Here is a 20,708-nt window from a genome sequence, read left to right on the forward strand (position 1 = left end):
TAAAGTGGAGGAAACTGAAATGTGTAATTTCCCTGCAGAGCTAACCTTTGGACTTAGAGAGACCGAGGATGCCTGCATGGAATTCAGGTGATTTCTCTTATATCACATCATTTTCAATTGGCCTTGACCTGTAAGAAAACTGAACTTTTTGGGCTTTTTCACTGCAAATGGAGTTAGTAAGAATATTCTTTTTATAATCACAGAATTTGGGGGTAGTCTTCTAAACAGTTTAACCCTAATGTAGTATCCTCTTTTAAAATATAACTGACACAGTCATTTAGCCTATGCTGCAACTCTTAAAATGGATCACCACTTCTTTAAGAACATCTGCGTTACTAGGGGATAATTTTATTCATTAGACAGTCTTTTGTTCCCCTGCCATATGAAAACTCTTCAAATGTTTAAACAGAGTTAACTATCCCTCAAGCACTTTCTTTGGTCTGAATAACATGTATCCTCTTAAATGTAATATCTGTGGTGTGTGGTATATTTTTAATAGTATGCATGTTTTGCATCAAAGATATGCTCACCACTGAGTCTCAAATGGTCACCTGAAATAAAGCTGCAGATTAAGGGTATTGTTTTTAATGATGAAGCTAAGTATCTGCATATATTTTAATGTTCCTTGCTATTTTCATTAATAAGAATATGACCAAACAAATCCATCAAGTAAAATCTGGTCCATTCTCCTCTAATTCAGTTTTAGGGGAAAGAAAGAAATGTTAAGAAACTATACTTTCAAAAAGCTGCTAAAATAAACTGAGAGGGTGTGTCTCTTGGATGAATTTATTTCAGCAGAGATGAGAATGTAGTGTAGGAATCCAGCTCTTGGATTCAAACCTGACGCCATCTCTTACCCACTTCTGTGACCTCGAGCAAGATATGACCTCTAAGCCTGAGTTTGCAAAAGTATAAAATGATGATAATGACCATGCCTTTCTTATGGGATTCTTGTGAAGATTCAGTTACATAATACATATGAATCATACACAAAGTGCTAATGCATTTTAGCTATTACTATCTTTCAATGGCCCTATTCCTATCTTCATAAATGTAGTCACTCTATAATGATTATTTAAGCCACTATCAAGCAACTAGAAAATACTTTTGTTTGCAATAGAGTATATTATGATATATACATACCATAAATATTGACAATCATGTTATTAATAATGTTCACATTAGTTATAAATAACTTAAGATGAAGATATTGAAAATGTTCAAAAGGCAGAGCAAACCCTACAAATTCTGAGAAAAATGCTTACAATTTTTCAGAGAAAAATGGCATAATTTCGGTTTTTCTTTAAAGGGTTCACATTCAAATCAACTGTCCCAAATATCTTTCCATGTGTTTTCTAATAATATTTTGAAAGCCACTCACTTGTTAATTTCCCAGCACAATTATATCATTTGAGATTTTACTTTTCCTATAATATATTTAGTGTAATTTTATGACTTTATTAATTTGTGGCTTTACCAGATAAAAGGATAAAATATGTAACATTGTAACATTTCTATTTCTACTTGTAAATATCTTCTTGATTTCAACCTGTGAACAAGCTGTATTCCAAAGCTGTATCTACTGAACACCTTATAAGATGCAAAACACTATTTTAGAACAAAGGAGTATGCAGTCCCTCTCTACAAGGAAAGTCCAATCTAATTGGGGTGATAAAATATACAAGGATTTATGTGTTCCTGCACACACAGAGACACACACACACACACACATACGGGGGTTGGGGGGAGGGACCTAATAATACAATGTAATTTGTGACACTTTCAAATGACTGGTACCTTCATGAGACAGTCCATGCTTTTTAGAATTCAGAAGAAGTAAGGTCACCAGGAGTAAGGATGGTCAGGAAGGGCTTCCTAAGGCAGGAGGACAGACTGTGTCTTGGTGGATGAGTGGGAATCTCACCCTCTAAGTCAAGACAGGGCATTTCAAGGACATGTGGAAATGTCCAGGGCTTTTCAGGTACTAGTACAGCTGGAATAGAAGGTTCTTGCAGGCAGAGAGCTAGACAGAGAGAAGCTAGTTTGAGGCCAAAATGTGGAACACTGTCAACATCAAGTTAAAGGTGATTATTCAGAAAAATAAATCTGGCCCTGAATAGTCAAGGGCCAGATGCTCAGTGATAAAAAATAAACAAAAGTTTAAGTCAGTTAGTCAAAAAACTCACTCACTCCACAAACATGCCAGTGATCTTAGATCTATCTTACTGTATGTGTTTCCTTAGAGAGTATTAATTTTAATCTGTGAATTTGATGATACAATATGATGAAGAGTTTTACCTCAAAAGCTTTGTCAAGAAGGTTCTGCTCTCTTAGTTGGTTTCCTTTTGTGAAAAAAAGTTCAGAAATGACTTTTGGGTCCTTTGGTTTCAGCTGGAGAGCCTTGTCTATAGCATCAAGTGCCTGCAGAGGTTGGAGATTAAGACAGAATAAATGCAGAATAGGTAAAGAAAAACTTATTTAACTGATGAAATTTATGCTTTTTGTTCCTATGTGTCAGCAGGTACGTTGTGTAAAAATCAAAATACATTCTTGGTCAGGTGTGATGGCTAATACCTGTAATCCTAATACTTTGGGAGGCTGAAGCAGGCAGATTGCTTGAGCCCAGTAGTTCAAGATCAGTCTGGGCAACATGGAGAAACCCTGTCTCTATAAAAAAAATACAAAAATTAGCTGGGTGAGGTGGTGTGCACCTGTAGTCCCAGCTACTGGGGAGGCTGAGTGGGAGGATGTCTTGAGCCCTGGGAGGTGGACCTTGTAGTGAGCTGAGATCATGCCACTGTACTCCAGCCTGGGCAACAAAGGAAGACCTTGTCTCGAATATACATACATTCTTCATTATCTTTGAGTTTCTCGCTGAGAATTAGTGGCCCTGATAAAATAACTTTCTTATACTCCAGTTTTCTCATGTAAAGATGAGTGGCAATAAAATAGCCTTGATTACTTTATAGGAAGTTGAAAGAAAACAAGATTTGGCCTTAGACGTTTGCCCTGACCATGTGTCCATCTGGACCACTCTACCAGCCCCTCACAGGTCCTAGTGCCCACTCTGCCCCCAGCACCCACTCACTGCCCCTGCAGCCAAAGATCCCTTCAAAGCAAACATCTGATCATGTTGCTTCTCTCCAGAAAAACCTAAAGCTTCTCCCAGAGTAAGGAACAAAACCCTTGGCCTGGCCCCCAAGGAGTCTCCTCCCAGCAGCCTGTGCTTGTGTTCCTACAGTGCTCCCGCTGCCTCTCATCCACTCCTCAGAGAGGCCCCTGCTGCTGCCACAGGGCTTTGCATGTGCCATTTCCCTGCCCCAAATCCTCCTTGCTTCTTCCTCTGCCTAATAACTCTTATTGTTCATCCAGCCCTCACCTCCACATCACTTCACGGGGAAATCTGGCCTCCCAGACTTATCGGGTCCCCGGATTCTATGCTCTTTGGGACAGCTCCTCATGATATCCCTGGGCACAGCTATGGCTCTACATTTGTTTTGTGAGTACTCGTTGAATCTTCTTTTCTATGGGTTTCCTCCATGAAGACAAGGGCAGTGACTTTCTGTTTTTTTTGCATACCACTTTATTTCTGACGCCAACCACACTGGCCAGAACATAGTGAGACTTCAACAATTATTTCACTGAGTCAGTTTATAAATTTACTGATTTTGTGACTTTTAAAATGTAGATAAACAATAACAGTTGCAACACCGGGTCACCCTGTGTTTCCTTCATATATATTGTTTTATGTAATCCTCCTAACAACCCTATAAAACATGGTTGTTATGAGAATGAGAATTACATAAAACAGTATATAAGAAGGAAATGCAAAATAGTAAAGCATATAAATGTTAGTCTTGATCTTTTTAGACTTAGCTGCAAACAAACTGAGACAATACCACATAAAAGCTTTACACCAAGGATAAGCCAAGAAAATATTATTTCAAGGGGACAACTTAGGTGTTAAGGGGATATCTGTGAAAAGTTTTCCATATCAGATAGGATATGCTGACTGGTAAGATTTAAGACTCCTCAGGTGCATAAACGTGCAAACTGGAGAATCACTTAGGTGCACCCCATGTTTAACCTATGAATCCGAAGAACTCTAAACAGCGTCCTTATTTACCTTGTCATGGTTCTCCTGCTTGCTATAGATTGCTGACAAGAGGCGATAGCATTCAAGGCAGCCGGTCTCCTCTGACACAATGTGATTGGTCATCTTTTCAGCTTCTTTCGTCTGACCCATCACGGCCAAAACCTGAGCCTACAAAACCACATGGACCTTGGTTGGCAGAGATTCATTACCTTATCAAATAAAGCATCCTGAATAGAAGGATTCAGAATGCCCTCCTGACAAACATGCTTAGCATCAATTTAGTGACTCGTAGAGAAGGCTGAATCACCAGTTTTCAGCCTTCGACTTCTTGCTGTTTGTTTCTGTATTTAGTTTTGTGCATGCATTTGTGTGTGAATGGCAGAAACACCAAAGATATCCAATGAAATGGCTTGTGGTTTTTAAAAAAGGTCGACTAAATATGTCAGAAGAGAAAGAATTTCCTCTGATTTCATCAGAACAGTGTGTTTACAGCAAGATAATAAATTTGATTTATTGCACATCTAAGGAAAAGAATGAGCGAAGTTCCAAATGTTGAAATAAAAATTTTGTTGGTATTCATGTTAATTTTCATGAGTTTAATAACTATATGTTAGAGAATGTCCTTCTTAGAAACTATTTGCGAATGTATTTAGAGATTAAGAGGAATGATATCTGTAACGAATTCCCACATGGTTCAGGAAAAAAATAACACATACTAATAATAGGTGTATACAAACATACATATCTAAATAGGCACATTTATACATGTATATGCATACACATTTACATGCATACACAAGGGAGTGATAAACGCATCAAAATGTTACAGATCACTGGATCTGGGTAAAAGGGCATACGGGAGTTTTTCACTATTCTTGCAACATTTTCATAAGTTTGAAGTTATTTCAAAACAAAACCACAGTATTTTTGGTGTCCATGTCTCTGGAGAATGCCTTTAACATTGGCTGCATGAATATTCATACAGTAGATGTATTACAGTATTCCAGCTCCAGTTTTGAGGCTTGAGGACTACAGCTCTCTCTGTGGCTGGCTGTGCTTAGGCTGCCAGCTTCATTTTCTTTCATCCTACTCACCAGTGCCAAGCGGAGCTCCCTTTGAGAAGGCTGAAGTGCTGCTGCTTCCTGGTAAATCTGCAAAGCCTCTTCATATCGGCCGGTGTTGTAATACAGCGCTCCCAAAGGTGACAATATCTCAGCTTTGTGTGCCACCTGCAGGGCGCTGAGTTTGGAGAAAAGCTAATTGACATTTCTCTTCTAATAGGTACATTTCCAAATGTCTAGGCTTAGATTTAGGGATGACTGTCCATGGTTTGAACCTCTGCTCCAATATGGTCTTTGTTTTTATATAAAGAATGAGATTTTTGTTTTTTTTTGGTATTTTTTCTTTTTTTTGAGATGGAGTCTTGCTCTGTCGCCCAGGCTGGAGTACAGTGGCACAATCTTGGCTCACTGCAACCTCTGCCTCCCAGGTTCAAGTGATTCTCCTGCCTTAGCCTCCCATGTAGCAGGGATTACAGGTGCCCACCATTACACCTGGCTAATGTTTGTATTTTTAGTAGAGATGAGGTTTCACCACCTTGGCCAGGTTGGTCTCGAACTCCTGACCTCAGGTGATTCCCCTGCCTTGGCCTCCCAAAGTGCTAGGATTATAGGCACGAGCCACTACGCCCGGCCAAAAACAAGGTTCTTACAAAATGATCACGATGCCATACTTGGAACATAAGAATGTTTTATTGACCTATCAATATGGAAACTGAGCCCCAAGGGTCTTTCCCATTAATTATGATGGATTTGTTCTCAGGTGTGCATAGTATTTCATTATTCCCATTTTTGAAATTGCTATTTATGATTGGGGTTGCAATCCATGGCTTCAGAAAACAACAAACTGACTAAAGTGGAAATTAAATTTCAGCCTTGGTTTAGCATTATAATCTAGCCAGCAGTCAAAGTCATGAATCACGATCCCATTTATATTGTCGTGGTTGCTTTCTTTGGAGATAAGAATTTGTATCACCTGAATTGGCAAAATTTGCTAGCATTTTGAGAGCACACCTATTCCAATTAACTAAGATGCTGATGGGCAATTGCTGAGGTTTCTGGCCAACTTATAAAGTAAAGAAAGGGACCTTTACCGCTTGTACCATTCTTCAGCCATGCTGTTCGCTCCCAGTGACCTGTAGAGTCTTCCCAAGTTCACCATGGCCACGTGATGACTGGGGCTGAGTTTGATGGCCTGTTGGTAATGGGCCACTGCCTTTTCTGGAAAGCCTGTAACCCGTGATAGGTCGGTAAGAGCAGGACGTGTCTTATTATGAAAATAACTTTTCAGTTTCTCTTCTGACTTATAATTCTTTCCCATTATTATAGAGTCGTACCAAAATTATTCAATATGTAAATTAGCTTGCATTTCAGTTTCTCATCCTGGCCATTGCCTATCTTTAACAATTTCACTGTTCATTCATACTTCCAAAAAAATTAACAAAAAGGCAGTAAAAACTAAAACTATTCTTTTTATTATATATATTATTTTAGTCAAAGTTTTTTCTGGTCATTGATCTTGCTAATAGGATGTCTTCAGATTATGAGTGACTGTTATTTATCCAAGATATAACTGGCTCTCATTATACAAAAAAATAGAACAGGCTACCATAGAAATAAAACTGTCCAGAAGCAAATTCCAAGGGTCGGTCTTAATGAACTATACTGCAACATAGCAATTGAAGCATTGCTTTAAATAACACATATCAGCTTTATAGTGAAAATCTCTTATAAAATCATGCATTTTCATTTTAAAGGTATTTATCTAATGGGACTTCCAACATAATAATCATGCACTTGTCCAATGCATTGTATATTTTTAAATACTTTTATTTATGATTTTCGCAGGTATTTTTATACAATTTAGCTGCCTTCTGACACTGTTTAGCTGTTTATCAGGATTTAAGAGATATTTAAAAAACCACACACAAAAAATTTCCACTTTACAGATACAGACACTGAAGTGCAAAGATATTCAGAGACTTGATAAAGATCCCAGGGCAAGTGAGAGTAAGGCCGGAACCAGAAGGAAGACCCTCTAGTTGGTAAGTTTCTTCAGAGTAGCTTCCTGATGAAACTATATTCAGTGACTAAACTTTAGAACACTGCAAAGTTTCAAATACAATGGAATGTTTATTATCTACACAGAAACCTTTTCAAGTGCATCTGTTTGAATACAAGTTTGAGTAGGAGGTCCCTAGGAGTCTCTGTCTCTGTAGCAGAGACTCAATGCCATAGAGTGGTCAGGGAGTTATCACTTTTGGGGTGGGGCTGTGGCTGAAGTGAAAGGAAGAGGGTTAGACCAGACAACTAGAGATTTCTCCTGGTTTTTGTTATCTTTAAGACAATTTAGTATTATGTGGCCAATAAACCAGCAGGTGGCACTACACGACAATTTTACATATGCAAAAATAAGGTAAGTTTCTTAGACATTTCAGAATGTGAATTTATATTCTGTAAAACAAGAGAGTTCCAATACCCTTGAAAATAAAACCCCTTTAAGCATTTCATATTGAAAAACTAATTAAAATTAAATTTTACTGCAGAGCAGCTAGTCTAGTAGTCAACAAGAACAAAGTGGTGCTTTGGCCTTACATTCAAATATGATTTCATTACTTATATGTGTTCATTGCATGCCAACGGTACAGGGGCCCTGTAGAAGTCATAATGAAAAGAGAATTCATGCCCAGTAATGTTTTGCCTTAAATAAGATAAAGTAAGTGTATTTTACATAGCACCTGTCATATAAGAGCATCGTATCTATTTTAATAATGCAGTTTCTATAATGTATATCAAGGAAGGAATGATAGAACAATTCTGGAAGCTTTTAAAAAAATATGTTATAGAAAAGTATTTACTATCTGCCAGTGGCTAGATTCAGAGGCAGATTCTGCATCACTGTAGAGAAATGTTTTACTGTCATGGATTTATAAATATATATACATAATGTTCAAAGACCAGGACTCATTAAATCATAAGGCTACTTCTTGTCAACTGAGGAGCTTTCCCTCGAGACATGAGTATAAGAATGGGCAGATTTTAGTGAATCGAGCTTGAAGATTTAGAGAAATGACAGCCCCAAGGTACAACGACTGTCAATAGCGTGAGCTTCCTGCCAAGCCCAGTGAATTTTACTTCTGAGGATTATTTGCCTTCCATTTTGCTAATCTCAGCAGAGCGGTTTCTTTTTAATTTCACTTACCGGTATCAACTAAGAAAACCCCATAGTTGTTGTGTAAATCTGAGCTGTCTGGACAGTTCTTTATTCCCGCCTGGTATGTTTCTTCAGCTTCTTTAAACCTTTCCTTTAAAAGTAAACAAACAAACAAAATAAGCAAAAAAGTTTTTCAAAACCAACAATAAACTAAATATTAGGAGCAGGAAAAGCCAAAAAATCTTACTAAGCGCCTAATATACAACAGGCACTGAGATAAGGCATTATGAACTTTGTTTGAATTAAATGCAATATTAACTGTGTACAAATACCCAAAATTCATATCTGTATTTAGTTACTTCCCTTAAGGCAAACAAGATGTTTTCTCAAATGGGACATTAGGAAGGATTTGACCTGTACCACATGCCTACCAGTAAAAAAAGCCTGAAAATAGTTGTTCGAATAGGATGCCCTTCACCCTGGTGACTTCATATGAAAACAGGGGATACAAACATGGTGGAATGTTTTTAGAGGTGGCAATCTGGCTGGGAGGCAGGGCGGTCTGAGGAATTTGTTTGGTAGCTGCATTTGCATAGATGGCACTCTTTTAATCTGTACTTTATACCGTACCACTTGTTTTGGGAGGTTTTTGAGGGGAGGCTGATGCAGATGATGGGGAGGGCTCTGCCCTATCCTTTCGTTACTTGAAATATGTCTACAGCCCACCAGACTGCTGACTCCTTCCCATATTCAGTCCATGCTTTCCCCCTCTGAGCTGTTGCTTCCAACAGGATTATACGTCCCCTCAAGGGTGTACCTCCACCCTGTGTGGCAAGGTTCAGGTCAATCGCCACATCTCTCATTCTGGAGCTCTAATTCTAACTGTTCTTGTGTTCTACTTGTCTAAAGATTCACTTTAACAAACTTTAATAATTCTGAGTTACATTTTAGGTACATTTTCCTTTTTCTTTTATTTTCTTTCTTTTTTTTTTTTTATTTGAGACAATGTCACACTCCGTTGCCTGGGCTGGAGTGCAGTGGCATGATCTTGACTCACTGCAACTCTCGCCTCCCAGGCTCCAGTGATCCTCCCACCTCAGCTCCCTGAGTAGCTGGGACTACAGTCATGTGCCACCACACCCGGCTAATTTTTGTAGTTTTAGTAAAGATGGGGTTTCGCTATGTTGGCCAGGCTGGTCTCGAACTCCTGGCCTCAAGTGATCCGCCCACCTTGGTCTCCCAAAATGTACGCATGAGCCAATGTGCTCAGCCCTTTTAGGTACACTTTTCACAACCATTACAGACTGTTATGTCACACTTTCTTTTACAATACAGAAGGTAAAATTTAATTAATTAATCAAAGCTTCCCAGATACTAAGACTTATTTACTCACAAGTTAACAATGTCATCTTTTCCTAGTACTGCTGCGAAGATCAGGTAAAAGAAAGTAATTTGTCACAAAGCACATGCCAGCTTTAAAAATAGATATATGCCCTGAATATGGACATTTTCCAAAACCTTATCTCAAGTTACTCCTACTGAGCATTCAACCAGACACATGACCACGGAATGGAGAGCAACAATTTCCTGAGACATGACATCTTAAGCTTGTGATTATGTGTTAGATATTCACATTGAGGGCTGAACAATAAGCCAAGAAGCCAAAATGATTTGACCCAGGAAGAAACATATACCCTCTGTAAAAGAAAGAAAATAAAACATATACCCTCTGTAGAATGACCAGTGCCATCTGAGTTCATACATTTAAGTAACACTAGGGAACAAGATGTGGTTTGTCAAACTTCATCTACAGCCCAGCAAAAATAAGGATCTGTGTCTCTGAAAATATGGTTTTTAATAGCCAAATTCAACAAATTATCAAACTCAAAAAAGTTAAAGATGAATAAAAATCTCAAGATATTTCCTTTCAATTTTTTGAAGAGAAGAAAAGCTTTATGAAGCTCTTGTCCATTAAAGGACTGACAACTGTGACGTGTGTGTGTGTGTGTGTGTGTGTGTGTGTGTGTTAAATGAAGACAGGCAGAACACAAATTACATAACAACCTGAGAAAATTAACATCTAGAGAGTACCCTAGGGTATATATTCATGTATCCATTCATTCAGCACACATTTACTGCAGTGGCTATAGAAGTACGACATAGCGGTTAAGAACGAGGCTCCCAGGGTCTGACTACATGGATTCAAATCTCAGCCCCATCATCTACTGTCTGTGCGACCTTTCTTACCTGCCATGTGTCCCAACTGTAAATCAAGGATAACAACTGTACTTATCTCATAGGGTTGTTTTGAGGATTAAATCTATTAAAACATTTGAAACACTCAGAACATTGCTCAGCACATGGTTGGCACTTTGGGTTATCACGCTGGCCTTTATCCTTACTTACCCCAAATCACATAGCTACATGGGGATAGAGAATGGAGCCAAGTAGCCAGGTTTTCATTGGCCCACAGGGAATTGGGGAGCCCTGAATAAAAGCAGTATGTTGGAAATAAACAAACATGACTCTGGCATACAAAGAAACAGTAATACTTTTGGGTATTCATCCATCTGTTCCTCCGTCCAACCCATTTCTCCCTCCCTTTCCTTGAAAAATATTTCATGAACACCAATGTTAAAAGAAAAACTTCAGATAAATTAAATGTAACAAAGTTTAATTGAGCAATAAAGGGTTCACAGATTGGGCAACCCCCTGAACCAGAACAGATTCAGAGAGACTCTGCCGCTGCCATGTGGTCAGGGAGGATTTACGGACAGAAGGAGCAAAGCGACACATAGAAAATAGAAGTGAGGTACAGAAACGTCTGAACTGGTTACAGCTCAGTTTTTGTCTTACTTGAACATAGTTTGAACAGTTGGCTGCCTTGATTGTCTGATGGGTAAGAGAGTAACAGGCACAAGGTGGTCTGTTAAGGCCCTCAGTTCAGTTACAGTTTACTATGTACAGAGAAACTTTTAGGCCAAGCTTAAAATATGCAAGGAGGCAGTTCTAGGCTGAATTTAACAATGCTCCCCTCAAAATTGAGAGGTGAACCAAAACTGTAGGCATTGATGTCACTCTGCCACTATCGTAAAGGCATTTATTTGGTCTTATGTCTCACTGGGAAATAGCAGAACAGTGAGCTTTGTAAGATGGGAACCAGGCTTTCAGGTTATTATTTTTGAAAGAGAGTAGAGGGGACCTCTCTGTGTTGGAATATCTTGCTTTTAGTAGAGGAGAAAGAAAACTTGGATCTGTTTTAGGACTTACCTGTCTGAGACTTTTTAAAGTTTTAGTCTGATTATGTCACATGTAGCATGAGTGACTCTATTTTGGTCTGGTCTGTTCTGCTGGGGCCTAGAGTATGAACTCAGACCAAAATGACTGCATCTCCTAATTTTGTTTAGCAATTTCTTCCTTTTGGTCAGGATTTTACTTAAGTGAGTGTGACCATTAGACTTTTTTTTTTTTTTTTTTGAGACGGAGTTTCGCTCTTGTTACCCAGGCTGGGTGCAATGGCGCGATCTCGGCTCACCACAACCTCCGCCTCCTGGGTTCAGGCAATTCTCCTGCCTCAGCCTCCTGAGTAGCTGGGATTACAGGCACGCGCCACCATGCCCAGCTAATTTTTTGTATTTTTAGTAGAGACGGGGTTTCACCATGTTGACCAGGATGGTCTTGATCTCTTGATCTTGTGATCCACCCACCTCGGCCTCCCAAAGTGCTGGGATTACAGGCGTGAGCCACCGCACCCGGCCCACCATTAGACTTTTAATGCCATTTTCAGTTACCATTATTTTAGAGTTTTGGTCTCAGTACATTATTTATTGGTTATGAAGTCTCTATGAGAACACACATTTTTTGAGTTTTTGTCATCTCAAAGAGAGAGAACATAGTGTGCTAGAGAGACAATTATAATGAGCAAAAGGATCATATCAGCAGTTTGGAGTATGCTCCTTAGTCAGCATCACCATGAATCAAACCAACTAAAATGAAATAGATCAAAGAATGAGCCAGACAAAGAGTCTACTTATTTTAACCCAGCAGTCTGTTTATTAACACCCTATAACCAAATCTCTATAATATTCAATGTATTTATTTATATGTAACAAGTAGTATCAGTCATGGTAGAGATTTTTTTTCCTGTTTATTATCCAGCACAACCTTAGCAAGAGAACTTAAAGATGTCTGTTGTGTAATCACAGTCTTTGTAGTAGAATCCATTATAAAGCCTATTATGAGGGACAAATTTTAATCATTGTCTCCTTTAAATTATGAAAAAGGGGGCCTAAGAATTATATCTAGAAGTGTTTAAAGAAACTCCATGTTTAAACTTCACTAGAAGAGGGAAGGATCTCTGGCAATGTTCTTTTAAACCGATGATGTAGGTGAAAAGGAATGAACCAATGTTCTGTTTCTGATTATGGAAGAATAAAGATGCCATTAAATTTTTTTGCTCACATTGGTCCTTTATATTTTCTACCCAGGCTTAAGATTGTCAATGTATAATGCTGGCTGCAAAGTTCTCTACAAATAAAATTATACCTTATGATGTATACGAATCCCCCTTTTTAGTTTTATTGTTCATAGAGGCATAAGCGAGGAAAAAATTAAAAGAGGTAAAAGTCTGAGGATAGCAGAGGAGCCTTGATCTGTGATCTTGGGAAAGCTGTTCATGTCTAGGATGTCATCTGTTTTGGGGGCAAAACTTTCCTGGTTAGCTTTATCTTAAGGTTTGTAATGGGTGTATAGTTCTAAGAGTCTGGAGGGCCCTTCTGAGTTGTGAGATTGTGAACCCAAGCTTTGAGGCCCCAAAGTTTTGCTGTAGTGTAGGTGGCAAGGGCAAGCTTTTTTTTTTTTTTGAGACAGAGTTTTGCTCTTGTTACCCAGGCTGGAGTGCAGTGGCTGGATCTCGGCTCAGTGTAACCTCCATCTCCTGGATTTAAGCAATTCTCCTGCCTCAGCCTCCCAAGTAGCTGGGATTACAGGCACACACCACCACATCCAGTGGCTAATTTTTGTATTTTTAGTACAGACAGGGTTTCACCATGTAGGCCAGGCTGGTCTCGAACTCCTGACCTCAGGTGATCCACCAGCCTTGGCCTCCCAAAGTACTCGGATTACAGGTGTGAGCCACTGTGCCCAGCCAAGGGCAGTCTTTTTCTGATATCATTTCAGAAGATCCAATCTCTGGGTTTTAGACCATGAAAGGTTTGATTGTCCACAGTCACTGCATGAACCATGAAAAGTTTTTGTTTTTGTTTTTGTTTTTTAATCTAGCAGAAGTACACTTTGGCATGATGTATTCAAGCCTTGTAGCCTTTAGTCATATCAGAATTCTGGAGCAGAAGGTAAATGAGGTTTTGTTATTAGGGGCATAGGCCCTCTAGCGACCATTTTAGAAGGGTCAACTTCTGTTTTCCCCTGGAAGTGGATTTGATTATCCACTACTTTTGACTAAGGCAATCTAGTTGATTCAGTTACCTTTGCCTAATGCCATTGTATCTGAAATACCTTATTGTTCTACAACTTGTCCATTGAAACAAGTGCCTTTATTGCTAGAGATTTTTCTAGGAATATCCCACGAGGGAAACACACTTTCTAATAACGTTTTAGCTACTATTTCAGCATCAGAGTTTTGTATGAAAAAACTTTTATATAACCAGAAAATATGCATTAAAAATGACAGTTGAATGAAATTTCTCTAAAAATGTTTAAATGGCCCATCAGGTAGCACAAATGTACCTGAAGTTTTGATCGTCTTCCCAGGATTATGAGTTTGACCAACCAAATATTAGTCAACCATTTTAGCAATTTGGAATAGTCACCATAAGAATAAATATTTTAAAAATGTAACCTGGATCAGCTTAGCCCTCCTATGATGAGTTATGGGATACAGAACTTTTAACAATGAAAGCTTGAAGGATTTAGAAAGGACCAGGTGGCCATTCAGGGTCTTCGTGAGTATATGCTTAATACTGAATTTAGATCCTCTCAAATACCAATTTTGTTTTTCAATTCAGATGTATAGCATTGTTTATTAGGTGAGCCATCATAGGTAATTTGAATTCAACCAGGAGTTTATTTAAATTGTATACTTAAAACATTTTAATGCTGGCTGATTTAGCATGAAAATCTGGCAAAGTATTTTCTTGGTATTCAATTAATTCTTATCTTGCTTGGGTTAGAAGTTTTATAACCCAGTCAGTCTCTCCATTAGAATTTTGGGAATTCTTAGTGCAAATGATGTGATCTTTAAGTTATCAGAAACCTGTATACAAGAATGCTTGTCAGGGTTCTTTTCATCCTTTCTGTGAACCTCCTTGAAGACATGCCAACTCTAGGATTTTAATTCTTTATCAAGAGCTTTTAGAAAATGTATCATGATTAAGCAATTAACTATGGAAAAGTTAACTACAGTCATCATTAAAGATGTAATTGACAAAAAACTTTTTTTCCTGTGGCCTATAATAATTTAACATAATAACCACAATTATGACAGATAACATACCAAGACATATAAGAATCTTAAAAATCTCCTATAATTTTGGAACATATATTAATCATGTATCCATAAAGTATAACTCAAAGGCTAAACATGACTCATTTGACAATGCCTCTCACAGTTTAACAAGACAAAGAAATCTATAAACTCTTTCGGATGCTGCAGAAACCCTCTGGAGAATCCCATGTAGTTGAGGTCAAAAAGACTTAATTTTCAACTTGAAATTTGATTTAAGGAAAGAAGCTTGTCGAATATGTCAAAGGTTTAAAACATTTAATTAAAATATGATCACAGATCACTGTAGAATAATAGTAATTTATTTAGCCAAAATGGTAATTAAATGGTTTTAAAAAGCATTTATTCCTTGAGGGAGAAGAGGCTCTGTTTTTCAATCAAAAGACCTGAGAAAGACAGGATGAGACAGAAGCTGTCTCAAGCTAAACTTAACACCACGCACGTGGCATGCGTGTACACAGTGAAACGGAACAGTGAGTGAGAGACATAATCCCTACCTTCACCACTGAGTGGAATTCAGACAAGAAAAAGACAATAATGTAGCTGTGGGAGGAGAAGCACAAGGTATGTGGGAAGCAGCCAAGAGTGGCACCCACACCTGGGGTCAGATGCTGTATGCCTGTCATGATCCAAATGCCCAAAGACATCGATCACTATTACCTTCAGTGGCTGTGTAACACAGATGTGCTTGAAAACTATCTGTGGCTACGTAAAATCTGACAAACATCTTTACAACCAAACTAGTTAAGGTAGAAGGTGTTTTTTTCTGAAAGGAATGCAATTGATGTCCTGACAGTCTCAGCTGCTGAAGTTAAATACAACAGTAAACAACAGTTTTTAAGTGCGACTACTGCTTTACCGTTCTCTAATACTTTTCCCCCCACGTTCTTGCTCCTCCAAAATAGGCAAAGAGATTATCTTTTTCATCTAACCTTCTCTCTTATTTTTGCATCCATGAGCTGAGTTGATTTTCCACTAGAAATATTTTCAACATCCAAAGAAATAGTGAAATTTAAATACCAAGTGTGTCAGGGCAATGAATCACAGGCCTGTACCTTCAGTGACCCCCAATGGCACTGAGAAAATGTCTTTAAGATCTGTCTTTCTCTTCATTTCACTTGACTATCAATTCAAGGAATGATCAACTCGACTTATAAAAAAATGAAACCACTTCTCCAGGGAGAAAATACCATGTAGGTTTTTAAAGTAAATTCCACCTTGTCTGGAAGAGTAATGCATTTATCTTAAGTAGCACTATTATTTAATCCCTGAAGCTCAATTTCAAGTATTCGCTTTCATTTAATTCAACTGGCTACAAGTCCTGACCTAAGTCTCATCATTTCTAGTCTCTACTGACTTGTAAGTTCCAGAGGAAATGAATATAAGCTATTTATAGGACAACTTTAATTAAAAATATTTGTGACCCAGGGAATAATTGTGACATATTAATACTGTCTGCTGTACACCAGAGTCCCCAGCTATCATGTGAAATTGGCCTTCGAGGGCAGCAGTTAAAAATGGGCAGCATGCAACCATGGGCTCCTCTCCAAGACTTAAAGCATTTTCAGTAGGGTGGAAATAAAATGGGCCTTGGAAGAGAGATAAAACACAGTCAACATGCTCACTTTTTATATGCTATAATTACCCAGCATAGCACACTTTTTACCTCAAGAAAGGAAAAGTGAAAAATAGATGTCCTGAGAAAGGACCCTTGACTATAATTTACTGTCTTGAGCTAAATAGTATGTTTGGAAAACTTTATAGTTCAGGCTCCAGTAACTCAAGGGACAAATGGATATTGGCTTCATGTAGAAATTCTCAAACTTCTTAATTTTAGAATAACTTTGAACTCTAAAAGTTACTGAGAATTCCAAAGAACTTTTTATTTATATGGACTACATTTATCAATATTTACTATATTGGAAAAAAAGCTGAGAAAAAATATGTGTTAGTTTACTTAAAATAATAATAAACTCAAACATAAATATATTTATATAAAAATAATTATTTTCAAAGCAAAAAAAATAGGGAGAATAGTGGCATTAGTTTATATTTTTGTAAATCTCATTAATGCCTGACTTAAGACAGCTGGATTCTCATACCTACTTCTATGTTCAATCTGTTTTATGTACATATATTTGGTTGGAATATCTAAAGAAAAGGAGAGCATTTTAATAGCATTTTCATAATTGTGAATATATCCTGTGGCTGCTAGAAAACTACTGTATACTCATGAGAGAATGCGAGGGAAAAGGCAAATTACTTCTTAGTACTATTAGGAAAAGCACATAAACCTTCATGGACCCTGGGGGTCTCCAGTCAACACTTTGCAAACAGATTACAGATGGCCTGTAACAATGTGTATTTAACGTATAGAGGTGTAGAGAGTGGTATTCCAAAGCAGTAAAGGGTCAATAGAAAAAAATGGTGCCAGTGCCATGACATCAGGGTCACCATGTGTCTGAACTGATTTTCTAGAAGTGTTTTCATTCTAATCAATAATTTAAAGCACACAGAATCTTAAAGTATCTTTCTATTAGTCAAATGGCTTTATTTACTATTACAAACCTGGGAAATTATGGACTAACAGATCTTTACACTCATGTCAATGACTTCTCCAAGAAACTGTTCAAGACACAGCAGCCCAATAGATAAAGAAACACCTGTTTTCTCACCCTCTTCGTTTTTGTTTTCTTTACAAGACAGTTCCTCCACCCACATGCCATCAGCATGAATATTTATGAGAAACATGCTATCAATATTTGATGTCTAATTTTCTTTCCTATCCAACTAAAATGAATCAATTAATTTGGCATTCTTCCCCACCAAGGAAAGACAAGGTATTTTCTAATCCTAGATTTCCTCCTCTCCCAGCAGAGTGTGATCAACACTACTCTGACAATTTACACAAACAAGAAGTGACCACTTTAAAGAAGGAATGCCAAGAACAATACAATGAATTCTAAAGAGAAAGTGTGACAAAAGTGAGCAACTACAGGGTATAATGCAGTCCTGAAACCAGGAAAAGAGGTGAAACCACATTTGCATATAATTACAGCTTCCTGCTTCTTTAGACTTTTCTCTTGTCATTTTGCCTTCATTCTCTATACTTGCAGATACGTGACTTTCTTTCTACTTGAGAAATAGAAATAAAATCCTAAGTCCCCCACCTAACTCAAGACACCCCATCCTGGCCAAGGAGACCCCAGAGAAACCTTAAAAACTCAGTTCCCAGCCATGACCAGCGGTAAGGTTACTCAAGCATTATACCCACTCCTTTGCTAATTAACTACGATTAGACTCTCTTTCCTAAGAGCTGATCAGAAACTAGTCCCTTTGAAAGACTTGCTCCACTGTTAATTTCAACCAACTATCTCATGCGCCAGCAGGGCTTCCCTCCCTTTTTGCGGTCTCAACACAACTGACCAGCATTCCTTCCTGCTAAGAAACCATTGACTGTGGACTGGTTCTGGCTGGTCCATGAAGACTGTGCATAGGGTGCCTCTGCATTTAAATGTTATGTCTCCACCTCAGAGTGCACATGGGATGTATGTAACATATACTTTTGCTTACTTCACATGTACAACCCTTTCATAAATATTCACAGTTCCTCCTATAATCTGTTGAACATGTATAGTTAGCCAGTCTGTTCAGCATAAATTCCTATCTTGCCCTTCCTCCTTCAAAGTGCCTGCTTTTGCTTTCTGCTAGAGGTGGCCAGCTAGCAGGCTACAACCCTTTGTAATAAATAAAGCTCTCCTTTCTCCTTTCCTTTATAAGAAATAAAGCCTATTTTTATAGATTTTAATAAATCTATGAAAATAAATTTATACATCTCATGATTTTAAGTTGACGTATTAGAAGTAAGCTACATACTGTTCCTCACCTCAGAGACCTTAGGGGGTCTATTCTTTCTGACTAGAAAGCTTTTCCTTTCACTTTTACTCAGTTTATATCCATCAGTCCTTTAGATATCAGATTAAAGGTCACCCCCTGGCAACAATCCCCACTCCCCATGTATTCCTTTCCCACATTAGATTAGGTCCCCTTAACATTCTCACTGCTGCTTTCCCTTTGTACATTTGTTACCCTTGTGTTAGACACTGGGGAGGGAGCTGTAAATCTTTGCTTAGGGGTAACCTTCCCTTCTATACTACACTCCATGAGGGTATCTACATACATAACTTGCCGCTTCAACACTCTGGTCCTTGGTGGCATCTAGGTGCTCAATAAATATGTGCTCAATAATTACATCAATAAATTCTTAAGTTAGGGTCTTCTTCCAAGTTGACTTAGCCACACAGACAGTGGTATATAGCTGAATGTTCCCAAAATATAGCATTTGCAGGAGAGAAACTGATCCCGGACTTTTTATTTGTTACATAGTTCCAACTTATGTTTTATTGTTCTAATTTTCTTTTCACTCTTGTATTGGGTAAGGTCATATTTCAAAATATATGAAGGAAAAATATTTTATTTTAAGTGCTATCATTTTAATTAATTGAGTTTTTCAATAGGCTATAAACCTGGGGCCAGCATAATTTACAGTGGCCAGAGTCATAAACAATGTTAATTTTATTTCCTTTACTGCTACTGTAATACAAAGCTATATAATCTATGCAAGAGTAAGATGGTTAAAAATGATTGTGGGCTTATAAATGTTTACAATCCTATCTGTGAAGCTGGAGTACAGCCAGTTCTGAACGCTAATGGAGAACAAAGAGAATAGCAGGCCAGAGACCACCCTGACTTCAAAGCTAAGAGTTTATCTTCTGTTCTCAATTTTCTAGACTTCTTTGCTGCAGTAGACACAGCGTGGCATCAACTTTCTTCTGGACATTTTTATGTGCCTAACTTCTGTAACAACTCATCCTTCCGGGTTTCTTGTCTCACTTCTTTTCTACCCCATCCATGCCTAACCTCAGTAACTATGGCCCATTTCCACAGTCTATTCCTGGGGCCCCAGCATCAGTGGCAGGTGAGGAGCTTAGAGACCAGGTTTTAGTCCAGGTTCTGCTGCAAATTAGTGAATGACCATGAGTAGCCACTTAATTCTCTGTACTATACATTTTTATGTAAAATGAGAAGGTTAAAAAAAATTCTTCAGGGCATTTCCCTACACTATTCTTCATTTTCTCCATGAGGAAATTATACGCTTATAATACTATTTCATTTTTTTTTTAAGTCCTAGATCCTATTTTTCTAGCCCTGACCTCTTTCGCTTTCATTGGTCCATCTGCCATTTTCATTTAAATGTTCCACTAAATTAAAAACGTAAAGATTGCACACTGCTGGTGGCAGAGTATGTTGGAAGTAGCCTTTCGGAAAGCAATTTGGTGACATGTCTCAAGACTCATGAAATGTATGTTTTGATATGGAAATTCTTCTAGGAATGTATCATTAGGAAATGATTCAAAATATTGTTTCAACAAAGCCCTAAGAAAGAAAAAGTTCAATGCCACAAAAGAAAATAAAAAGGAATCTAAGTGTCCCAACAGTTGAGATATTATTAGGTATATTACAGTGAATCATTTTGATAAATCAGTAAGCAGCCATTTAAGTGGTATTTATGAAGGTCATTTAGCACCATGAAGAAACATATAATAGTATGTATCATTTAATGGCAAGTGAAAAGAACAGGATACAAACAATATATAAATATTAGTATGAAACACATAAATATATTTTAAAGACATGCATGATATTAAAGAATGAAATATTTGTTGTCTCCAGGTATTATATTATAAATAAAAGATGTACATTATTTTCTCTGATTTTTCACACTTTCCTTTATATATTTATATTACTAGTTTAACTGGAAAAAATGTTGTCACTAATCTTATTTCCTTAAATAAGGAAATAAAATCTTGCTTCTGCCTG

The 20,708-nt window shown here is 37.7% G+C and overlaps 1 protein-coding gene across 2 annotated transcripts in view; it reads right to left on the reverse strand.

Annotated features, from left to right (window-relative positions):
- The window catches only part of TMTC1 (transmembrane O-mannosyltransferase targeting cadherins 1), a 267,680-nt gene that overhangs the window by 7,101 nt on the left and 239,871 nt on the right, over nt 1-20,708 (reverse strand). For both annotated transcript variants that reach the window (XM_064377400.1, XM_012474263.3), the window contains exons 14-18: nt 8,357-8,459; nt 6,249-6,384; nt 5,191-5,335; nt 4,127-4,264; nt 2,299-2,421 (exon numbers count right to left, since the gene is read on the reverse strand). In XM_064377400.1, the coding sequence (XP_064233470.1) occupies nt 2,299-2,421; nt 4,127-4,264; nt 5,191-5,335; nt 6,249-6,384; nt 8,357-8,459 (645 nt within the window). The remainder of the gene's footprint in view (nt 1-2,298; nt 2,422-4,126; nt 4,265-5,190; nt 5,336-6,248; nt 6,385-8,356; nt 8,460-20,708) is intronic.

Source organism: Aotus nancymaae, unplaced genomic scaffold, assembly GCF_030222135.1.
Source record: "Aotus nancymaae isolate 86718 unplaced genomic scaffold, 86718_ANA_hifiasm-v0.15.2.pri h1tg000016l, whole genome shotgun sequence".
In the NCBI taxonomy this organism is placed as follows: domain Eukaryota; kingdom Metazoa; phylum Chordata; class Mammalia; order Primates; family Aotidae; genus Aotus; species Aotus nancymaae.